This window comes from Vespula vulgaris, chromosome 5 (genome assembly GCF_905475345.1).
Source record: "Vespula vulgaris chromosome 5, iyVesVulg1.1, whole genome shotgun sequence".
In the NCBI taxonomy this organism is placed as follows: Eukaryota; Metazoa; Arthropoda; class Insecta; order Hymenoptera; family Vespidae; genus Vespula; species Vespula vulgaris.
In genome coordinates this window covers 9,369,118-9,380,000 of record NC_066590.1, presented here as the reverse complement: position 1 = coordinate 9,380,000, position 10,883 = coordinate 9,369,118, and the positions used below count along the sequence as shown (strand labels likewise).

The following is a 10,883-nucleotide window of genomic DNA, read 5'->3' as shown; positions in this document are numbered from 1 at the left end:
AGTTAAGAGGATAAGTTAGGACTATTATTAGATAAACGGTAGAGACCGTTAGAAAGTGCTACTTGCTACGTCATCTAATGACACTCACAAAGCCATCAGCACTAGTAGGTCTCTTCCTGCAGCCAGTGTCAATGTAATGTGTCAAACCGTTACAACACCGTCCTGACCTTAAAGCGAACGTCCGACCGTGCTTCCATTGAGATTTGAGACATTAATGTGATAGAAAGAAACGAAAAAAATAGAAAAAAAGTTTATATTATCGTCTTCAAGCCTTTTTTTCATTACGATAATTTCAAACGAAATGTAACACAGGCAGATAGGAAACGTAGAAAATTCACGGACTCGATTAAAAATTTCATTAACTCTTGCTACGTGTTTACACTTGGATATAGACCAATTAGTAAACAGGTTGTTCGCACGCAAGATTGCATTCTTTTTCTTCTTTTTTTTTTTTAATACTTTTATTAAATTAATACTCTTTTAATGCGTAATAACAGGAAGAAAGAGGACTCCATAATTACTTTCTATGCTTTGCAAGCTGTCTCTTTTTCTTTTAGTCTCTCTCTTCGTATTCAACCGGACCGTGCATCATCATCATGTATGTCTTTATCGTGGTAGTCAGTGGTAGTCGACGGTTTTCTTCAACAGATATTTTGTGATTCATTGAATCGTGAAAAAATATAAGATTTGTGAAGAAGCTAGCGTTCTTGTTTTTTTTCTTCTTCTTCTTATTTTCATTCGGTCGATATACATAGGAGAACGGTCTCGTTAGCGTTATAATAAGTTCTTTCCAGAGAAAAAAGAAAGAGAAAAGGGTAAAAGAGAAGTGTGCAAATGATAGATAAATGTCCATTGAGAAAAATTTCAAAGTGTAATTGTCGTGTATAATATTCTCTCTCTTTTTTTCTCTCTCTTTCTATTTCTATCCCTATCTCTTTTTTCTTATCTTACGAAAAACGACGATTAGCGTTAATTAGAAATTACAATCGTGTTGCGAACGATTGATCCAAAAATATTATAGCGATGATAGTAATGTTGTCTCGAGAGACACATCTTTTTTCTCTTTCACGTCTACGATTGATCGATGTCCGATAATAAAATTGAGGATAAGAGATACGGATAGATAAATAGATAGATAGATAGATAGATAGAGAGATAGATGGATGGATAGATAGATAGAGAGAGAGAGGGAGAGAGAGAGAGAGAGAGAGAGAGAGAGAGAGAGAGATAGGAAGCTGGTATCGGATCAATCGTCTCTTTTAGCAGAGAGGATTCCCTATAGAATCGTTTAGAAATTAAGGACCGTGATTCGTATACGATGATGGAAGTGAATGAGAAAGAGAGGGGAGGAAAGGATAAAATAGAAATAAGGAAGAAACACGGTCTGTGCAGCTGGCCAGGATTGCCAGCCGCTTTGCCATCACCGGCCTCGCCATCTGCGGTAATCGTTTCGCCGGAAACGCTGTCTAGACACAGTAGTAGCTCACCCTCACGTGCCCATCGGTCACCTCAGTATGCACTGGCCCTACCATGTTCCTCTCAGCCGATACCAACGGTTTGTTATCCAGCACCGACCTTCCTCGAGGTTGCCGACGATCGCAAGTGGAAGAATCTCGGATGGTGAGTGTTTGCGTTTGTATACACGTTAAATCTGTTAACCTTTGATTTATCTCTTTTTTCTTTCTTTTTTCTCCTTTCTTTCTTTTTTCTTTTTTCTCTTCCCTTCTTTCTCTCCTTTCTCTCTATTCTCTTCATTTCCTTAACTTTTATACAATCTGTTTCAAAAGATATCATTGTTCTATTTAACTAAATATTTGCATTGTATATTAATCGTCGCGTACGCGTTATCCAAAAATGTTTCTAATAAATCATGTCGAAGGAAATAGTTGTCTACATCGATTGATTTTCATTGCGAATTCGTTTCGTATAGTATATATGTTCGTAAGAGGTACGAAGAAGGAATGGAGAAAAAGGGAGGAGGAAGGAGGGAGGAGAGTGCTCAGCGATATAAACCACGGAAATTTCACGTGATCCTCCGTGTTATCCTGACGTACGTCTATATCGCAATTACCGGTACTTTAGGAATCAAATACGGTCGCTTATAGGCGAGCGAGGCATGCGATTACGCGTAATTGAGCCAATTCTTAAAGGTGGGTGGGTGGCTCGGATTTGGTGAAAGGGGGGAAGCAGGGTTTGAGAGACGTTATTTGTGACCAATCGTATCGTTACGTTGTAAAGCATCCATCGGATATCACGAAATTCTTTTTATCTTTATTTCTCTCTCTCTCTTTTTCTCTCATCACGAATTATAAACGTTTTTCCGCCACGTTTGTGTAGAGTCTGCCAGACGAAAAAGAAGATAATAAAAGATAGAGACAGAGAGAGAGAGAGAGAGAGAGAGAGAGAGAGAGAGAGAGAGAATAAGAAAGAAAAGGAAAATGCGGAACGATGCGAATTTATTTCGGCTTACCTCTTTTCTCCCTTCCTCCCTCTCTTCCATCCTCCATCCCCCATCGTCTCGTTCACGAAACGAGAAGACGTACGCCTCGTTTCAACTTCAATTTCCGTTTCTGACGCAGCGACGCTCTTGCGACGACCCTGAGTGCCCTGTATGGAAAACTTCTCGTCGTAATGGGAATCGCCTTTCCCATGGCGGAAGTGATATCTACCTATATACCGCCATCTTTCTACGAGGCATTTTACCTTTACCTATACTTTGGCAGCATGATCTTTCTGATGTACATGTATGGTATGCTACTCAGGGATGGCAAACCAAAGCCAAGTAAGTTCGATAGTTTTTTTTCTTTCCTCCTTTTATTTTTATTATTTTATTTCTTTCTATCTTTTTTTTTTATCGAAAATTCAAAACGGATTGCAATTCATTAGGTATTTGCTATTTTTTGTTTAATATATATGTATATATATATATGCACTATATTTTGTTATGTTTATTATTATGTACGTTTTTATATGAGGAGTTATTATTACTTATGTTTATTTTCTATACTAATGTACATACATACATATGTACATACGTATTATTACTTGGAAAATAATGTTAAAATTTTCAATAAAAAATATTACAGATGCTATCGGATTGATTAATATCAAATACGATGTTGTTTAATTAAAATATAAAAAATTTCGACATCTTTTATTGATCGATCCATTACATATAACAATTTGTATAAACGTAATGGAAATAAAAGATAGATATATACATTGGTTTGGATAATAATATTAACATTTTTAACAAGTAATATTACAAATATTATCGGATTGATCAATATCGAATATGAAATTATTGAAAATATTGAAAATTTCGACATCGCTTATTGGTCGATCCAATACATATAACAATTTATATACACGTAATGGAAATGAAAAACTGAATGATGATTTTGTATTTATAGAAAAACAAAAGGACGTATGCGATTTGGATTCATCGAGATCATCGAGCGGTGCTGGAGGCGATAGCGATGCACCTGATACAGGATGTCCTCATATGACGGTGATACGACCTATACAACATTATGGTAGTTTTTATCTTAGAATGGGCGCAGTCGCTTTTGGTATCGGTTCGATGATTTATTCTGGTCTTGAATTTGGCCAATATTTCGAGTTGGAACGTAACACCAAATGTCACAACATAATGCTGGCACTAACACCAGCTACTAGAATGGCTTTCATCTTCATTCAAATGTACTTCATATTTCTAAACAACGAGGTGAGACCAAACAAGTATTTTGTTTTATTTTGTTTTTAATACGATATGATATTATTATATTCATTCCTTAAATATTAAAATTCAGAAAAGGGACGAAAATTTGTTTTTATTCTGAACGATTCGTTTTGAGTCGATTAGGCCTGAATATGTATATATAATGTATATGTGTATACATGTATATATATATATGTGTATGTGTGTGTGTGTATATGTATAAACGTATGTATGCATACATGATATAATAACTATGTATATATGCTTGATTATACATCGACGAAAGCCGGCCACGAGGTTAATGAAACAGAAGGGTGAACAACCCCCGAGACACTCCTACCCCAAGCTTATTTCTTCTTTGATCTTCTCTTGCTCGGAAAGCGAGATGAGAAACGAATCGATTAGAAACGAGATCGATATCATCTCTGGACATACTATCTAGCTAACCGTTAACGTTAATCGATACAACGGTAGTAATCGGAAAATTGAAGGATTTCATGTTGCAGCAAATGAAGGTACATCGTCATCGGATAGTCGCGCGTTTCGGTCTGATGCATATGATCGGTACGAATCTCTCCGTTTGGTTGAATGTTTTGGTTCAAGAAACGAAGCACGAGATTCTCACGTTTTACAATCCGGAAAACAATTCTCTGAGGATTTCACATAGACTAGGTAAAAGGAAAACACGGTGTTTGCCGTGTTTACTATGTTTGTTTGCTACGTTGTTCGTTCGTTTGATTTCGGTTTGTTTGTTTTGGTTTGGTTGGCGAAGTGCATATAACTAACGTCGATGAATTACAGGTATGAAGGGTGGATTCCATCTCGGTGGACACAGCCATGTTCATCATGGCGAACATCTGAGAGTACCAAGAGGATTGAAGGGTCCTCATCATATGTTCGAATGTAGAAGAACGAATATCATGGGATCGTTGGTTCAGGACGCCAGTCCGTTTCTTTTTCCTTGCACGATAGAGTATAGCTTGATATGCGCCGCTATTTTGTACGTCATGTGGAAGAACATATCTAAAACAATGTTCGCGAAAACAATGACTCCTCCGGGATCTCGTCATCACGCTCACGCTTACAGGTAATCGAAAATGACAGTAATTTTTGATAAAGTAATATTCGATAATAATTTTGATAAAGTATTAATTGATATCATCTATATATAAGAATATAAATATAACTTTACGATTTCGACAGAAGATCGCCGCATCATTACAGCGTCGACTGTGCCCGTGCCCACAAGGGTCTCTTCGTCGGCATTTTTATATTGGTGCTAACGATAATATCCTTGATACTATTCTTCGTCCTAATATCTCGTCCAGAGTTGGTAAGCTTGGCGGTAACGGAAGTAAACATTTGCGAGTTGACACTTTATGGAATGTCTACTCTGGGAACCCTAATAGGGATGTTTCAAATGCGTAAACTTCGTTACGACGGTGGTAGGAATTTGGAATTGGACAATATACTTTTAGTAGCCGCACAAACTGGTATGTTCATCTATTCGACGTTCACGATCATTGGTGGACACTTTACACTACAGAAACACACCGTCTTAGTATTGGTGACTGCTTTGGCAAGCGTAGTTCAAACCACTTGTCAGACTATCTTCATATTAGACGCTTCGAGAAGATCGGTAGCTACTGCGAAACAAATAAGAAGAAAGCCAGGTAGAGAAATCGTCACATTTCTTTTGGTGACTAATCTGGCTATGTGGGCGATTAACACGCTTGAAAAATCACGAGCTGAGTCGCATCCGGTGCAGTTGCATTTTTACGGTCTTTGGGCCTGGACCATAATAACTCACGTTTCCATGCCGCTGGCGATTTTCTACAGGTTTCACAGCACCGTTTGCCTCTGCGAAGTATGGAAGAGAGCGTACAAGGTGAAACCGACCTACATGTGACGTAAGGGGTCCCGTGAAGTCGTCTGGAAGACCACGGCCCCTCAACGACCCAGAACCTTGCCGGGCAAACTCGACGCCATTGCCGAGAACGATCCGTCATCGTATTTCATTTAATTGATACGATAATATTCCTTCGAGACAAAATTTTCTAATCGCCTCACATTTTTTACCCTCATCTTCCCTTCCCTATTTTCCACCCTTTCCCCTTCTGTTCCTTTTTATCTAGTCCTTCGAAGAAGAAGAATAATAAGAAGAGGAAAAAGAAAAAAAGAAACGAAAAAAGCGGAGTATCTTTCTCGTCGTATTGCTTTCTATATATATAGTTTTCCAAAAAAAAGCTATATACAACTTTTACGTTTATTAAACCTCTTTAATTCCACAGAAATAGATTTATCTTTTTAGAGATAGAGAAATCGTTCGATTCATCGAAAACGAGATTATACTTCGTTCATAGATTGAATTATCGTAGGTATGATAGGAAGGATCGATCGTAACGATTCCGATTGGTATAAAATACTCATTGGAATCGTCAATTATAATACGACGAGATAAAAGATGATGATAAGGATTATAAAACGGAAGGACGATTTCGATTCAATAAGTAATAAGTAGGAATTATACGAGGAGTGACAGATCAGTTACGCTTTCCGTAATTTCTGTTCAATCGAGATCCACCAAATAATAATAATAATAATCATCGGTACAACAATTTCTTCGCTCTCACGGACATCCGTCTTCCAAGTAGTACAAACTACAACTTAAATAGTACTTGTCGCGTCCACGTATAAGTGATTTATCTAAAGAAAAAAAAATAAAAATAAAATAAAATGATCGAAAGAAAAGGAAATAAAAATAAAATAATTATTTAAAGGAATTATCAGGATAATGGTTGGGGGGTTTGCGATTGATAGTTGATTTAGATATTTTAAACGTTAGGTCAAATCCATTTAGTCCGTTCGTCGTTATTCATCGTAATTATTTATTGAACGTTGGAACAAGTCTGGATGATAGATATCACGTACATATTACCTTCATATACATACATACATGCATACATACATACATACATACATACATACATAGAGACACGCAAAGAAACAAACAAGAGATTCTAAATTATCGTACAGAATATCGTCTGTATGATCGTAATAACGTCATAGAGTAGATAGATATTCACGTTCGTCCCATCGAATGAGATAGTTCTATAGCACGAGTCTCTAGTTTATTCTACGCGCACGTAGATATACCCTAGGATAATAATAATAATAATATATGTATAATATATTTAAACCGTCATTTTTTCTTAAGATTGAATCTTTTAGCACTATCATTCACAGTGATAAAACCGTCGTTTATTCGAAATATATGATATATTATAGTATGTACGAACGTACATACAAAAATCCATACATACATACATACATACATATATGCATACATACATACATGCATACATGCATACATATATACATACATACATACATATATGCATACATACATATATGCATACATACATACATGCATACATGCATACATATATACATACATACATACATATATGCATACATACATATATGCATACATACATACATGCATACATACATACATACATGCATGCATACATACATACATACATGCATGCATGCATACATACATACATGCATACATACATACATACATATATACAAATACATATAATATAATATATTCGAATAGATAGGAAAGAAAGAAAACAAAAGAAAAGAAAATTATGAAGAAAGAAAAATTTGAGAAAAAAAATGGGAACAGAGTACAATGGCTAACCATATCACAAAGCCTTTTAATCCGTCGAGAGTGCTGTCCAAAGCTTGCGATAAGCAAATGGGGGATCAAGATCGATCGTAATTGAAATGCGATCGTAAATCTGAGATGACCTACTCGAATCTTTATTATTATTATTATTAATAGTAGTAGTATTAATATTATTATTATTATTTTATCATCATCATCATCATCATCATCATCGTCATCATCATCATTATTATTATTACTACTATTATTATTATTACTATTATTATTACTATTATTATTATTATTATTATTATTATTATTATTATTATTATTATTATTATTATTATTATTATTATTATTATTAATATATATTATACGAATAATAAACGTCAGAAAAAAATCTGCGAATGTGAGAAAGAGAGAGAGAGAGAGAGAGAGAGAGAAAGTACGAGTTTATTTGTATGAGTGTTCGTTGAGCGAACGCGTAAGAATCATTCATGTATTTGTATGTGTTTATGTGTGCGTGTGTGTGCTTGTGTGCAGAGTAGTAAAGGAAGATAAGAGAAAAGATATAAAATCGTAGATTATAGTAATAATAAGAAACATTTATATAGTTAATGCGTGTTTTGTGCTAGACGCTTTATTAACGTACAGTTTATCGCAATGACTATATATATATATATATATATATATATATATATATATATATATATATACATATACAGTTATAGATATAGTTAATTAATCGGTTGGAACGAACAAAATCGAATTTTGTAATATATATATATATATATATATATATATATATATATATATATAATTATTAGACTAGTCTAAGACGGCTGTAAATACGGAAAGGATCCTCTCAGTGTTTAGACTAGTGATGTCGACATGATTCTCTTCCTATATTATATATATACACACACACACACACACACACACACATACATACATACATACACATACATACACACATATACATACACACAAATATAAATCTCTTTCTATATATATATATATATATATATATATATATATATATATATATTTATATATATATATTTATTATTGCGTTGTTCTATTATAATATTTATTATAACGTTAGTTGTAAGGTTTAATGCGCGAAAACGTTATGTTTATTAAAAACGGGACTCGCGACGAGATCTCTGTCTCCGATTTGTAGTTCATATTTCAAAGAGTCAAAGTATAAATTTTCTCATTTTAATCTAGTTCCTCTCTTTTTGTTTCTCTCTTTGTCTCTTTGTCTCTCTCTCTCTTCCTATCACTGTTTCTCTTTCTTTTTCGTGTACTCTCGATGCACATTCTTGATGCATTTTCGATGCATCCTACTCCTACCTTCTTTCTATTCCTTGAGAACATTGACGAGGTCTCAGCGCGAGTCTTTCTTCTTGATGATATTACATAAAACGCAGGGGAAGTCACGAACTGTTTCGGTTTCTACTCGCCCCGATAGATAAAGTAAAGGAATGAAGGAGCAAAATAATGAAAAAAAATAATAGTAAAGAAAAAAGGAAAAAAAAAGAAAAAAGGAAAGGAAAAAATGCAAAAAAAAAAGAAAAGAAAGCAAGATATCTCTTTATATGTCACGTCTTTAAACTACTGTACTTTTTCTATGTCCGCATACTCTAGTTCCTAACGCAATATTTGTACTCTTATACCCTTTGTACTATTTGTACCTTACGAATTGCAATACACTCGTCCGCAATAATATCGTCGTAGATATTTTCATTTAGGAATGAAACATTACCCATTGTCTTGTGCGCCTGTGTGCATGTATGCATCCGTGCATACATGTAGTATGTGTATATGTGTGTAGATATTTAGATAATAGATTATACTTTCTTAAAACGATAAAAAAAGGAATACAATTTGATTCATAATTACATGTTAATCTTAGGATGATGATTCTGATAATTGACGAGGTCTTTGAACCTGGTTGAACGTATTGAAAAATAGAATGCATAGAAAATAGGACAATGTTTACTTAAAATGAATACTTTCAATTCTCTTGGAAATATTTTATATATATATATATATATATATATATATATATGCATTCATACTTTTTACAAAGATAATTACAAAATGATTACAATAACGAGCTAGTGAAGGTAAGATTCTCTTACGTAAATTTACCACGTTTAGCATAATAACAAATAATTTCTTGTTCACGAAATATATTCATATGTGAATATATTGAAATATTATCGACACCGATGATAGAATTCGTAAGGACGAATAAATTTCGATCGCATGCTCGAACTGACCCAAATACTCTCGATTCCATACGAACGAGAGAGTACGTTCGTGATCTGTCGACATTGGGACAGGGCGTTCTTCCAGGGTCCAAGGTCATCCAGTAATCGACCCCCAAAGAGATTCTAATGGAAAGGAAATCGATTCGTAGTCGTGACTTTCTCTTTATAGTGAGAAACGTTCGTTGATATATATATATATATATATATATATATATATATATATATATATTGTCAAAGTTGATGGATATTATTTTTATTTGAAAATTAGATCGTCATATATGGTTATTTTGGATAAAAAGAAAGAATAATTAAAATATTATCTCGATCGTAAATAAATTCCTTCCGAGCGAGGGAACGCCTTCAGAAACGTTTATAAGTAGAAATTCCGTAGTAACAAGGACGATTTAAGATAATCTTGAAAGAGAGACTGAAGGAAACCATTAAGTTTGGATTTGAAAATAACTCTCTGTGTGGTGAATTTACGCGACCGCGATTAACCCCGGCGTAGAATAGACTAAACAATGAACGTGAGATTGGAGGAAAAACAGGAGAAGGAAGAGGAGGAGGAAGTAGGCGTAGTCGTATTGGTAATCGTTATAAAATATAAAACGTGATTCACAGAGACGATTTACAAAACACATACGTACTATAATTGTCCTTCGAAGTTCTTATATGCGATAAAGGTTTGTTGCTATAAATAGTATTACGTGTGAAAGAAAGAGTGAAAATGAGACAATCATCATGGTAGCATATAAACGATTGCTCTCATACACAATGTAAGCAAGTATATTTTTCTAACGGTCTTTCTGTGAGACAGGCTTACTTATATTGCTTGTACGCTTGCATAAGAGAGCGTGCGAACGAAACGACCCTTCGTTCATGTTCGTTAGAGTTATATCTATAGCATATTTATTTCTCTCACTTGTACCTGGTCGATCGCAGGTAGGCCGGTGAGAGTGGGTGTGCACTCTCTTCTGTTATTGCCAAATCCAACCATGGATGATCCTACTTCTCTCAATCTTTACGATCGTTTATATATCGTTTATGAACGTGCGAAGTTCGCGATTTATATCGTCTATTCGCGAAATCGTTAATCGGATTGTATGATTATCGAGTAAATCTGATTGTTATATTCTTTTATCTGATATACGATTAAACTATAAAATCAAAGAGAATCGTATTTTTGATGTGTATATATTATTAC

The 10,883-nt window shown here is 34.5% G+C and overlaps 1 protein-coding gene across 4 annotated transcripts in view; it reads left to right on the top strand.

Annotated features, from left to right (window-relative positions):
* LOC127064025 (proton channel OtopLc-like) overlaps nucleotides 1-9,129 on the top strand; it is an 18,691-nt gene extending 9,562 nt beyond the window's left edge. The window contains exons 5-10 of one of the 4 annotated variants that reach the window (XM_050994499.1): nucleotides 1,393-1,620; nucleotides 2,580-2,782; nucleotides 3,414-3,727; nucleotides 4,228-4,393; nucleotides 4,523-4,808; nucleotides 4,925-9,129. In XM_050994499.1, coding sequence (XP_050850456.1) covers nucleotides 1,393-1,620; nucleotides 2,580-2,782; nucleotides 3,414-3,727; nucleotides 4,228-4,393; nucleotides 4,523-4,808; nucleotides 4,925-5,630 — 1,903 coding nt within the window. In that variant the 3' untranslated portion in view covers nucleotides 5,631-9,129. Of the gene's footprint in view, nucleotides 1-1,392; nucleotides 1,621-2,579; nucleotides 2,783-3,413; nucleotides 3,728-4,212; nucleotides 4,394-4,522; nucleotides 4,809-4,924 lie in introns of all 4 variants that reach the window. The other 3 variants (XM_050994498.1, XM_050994497.1, XM_050994500.1) reach the window with 3 other exon arrangements.
* Nucleotides 9,130-10,883: the final 1,754 nt, after the last annotated feature.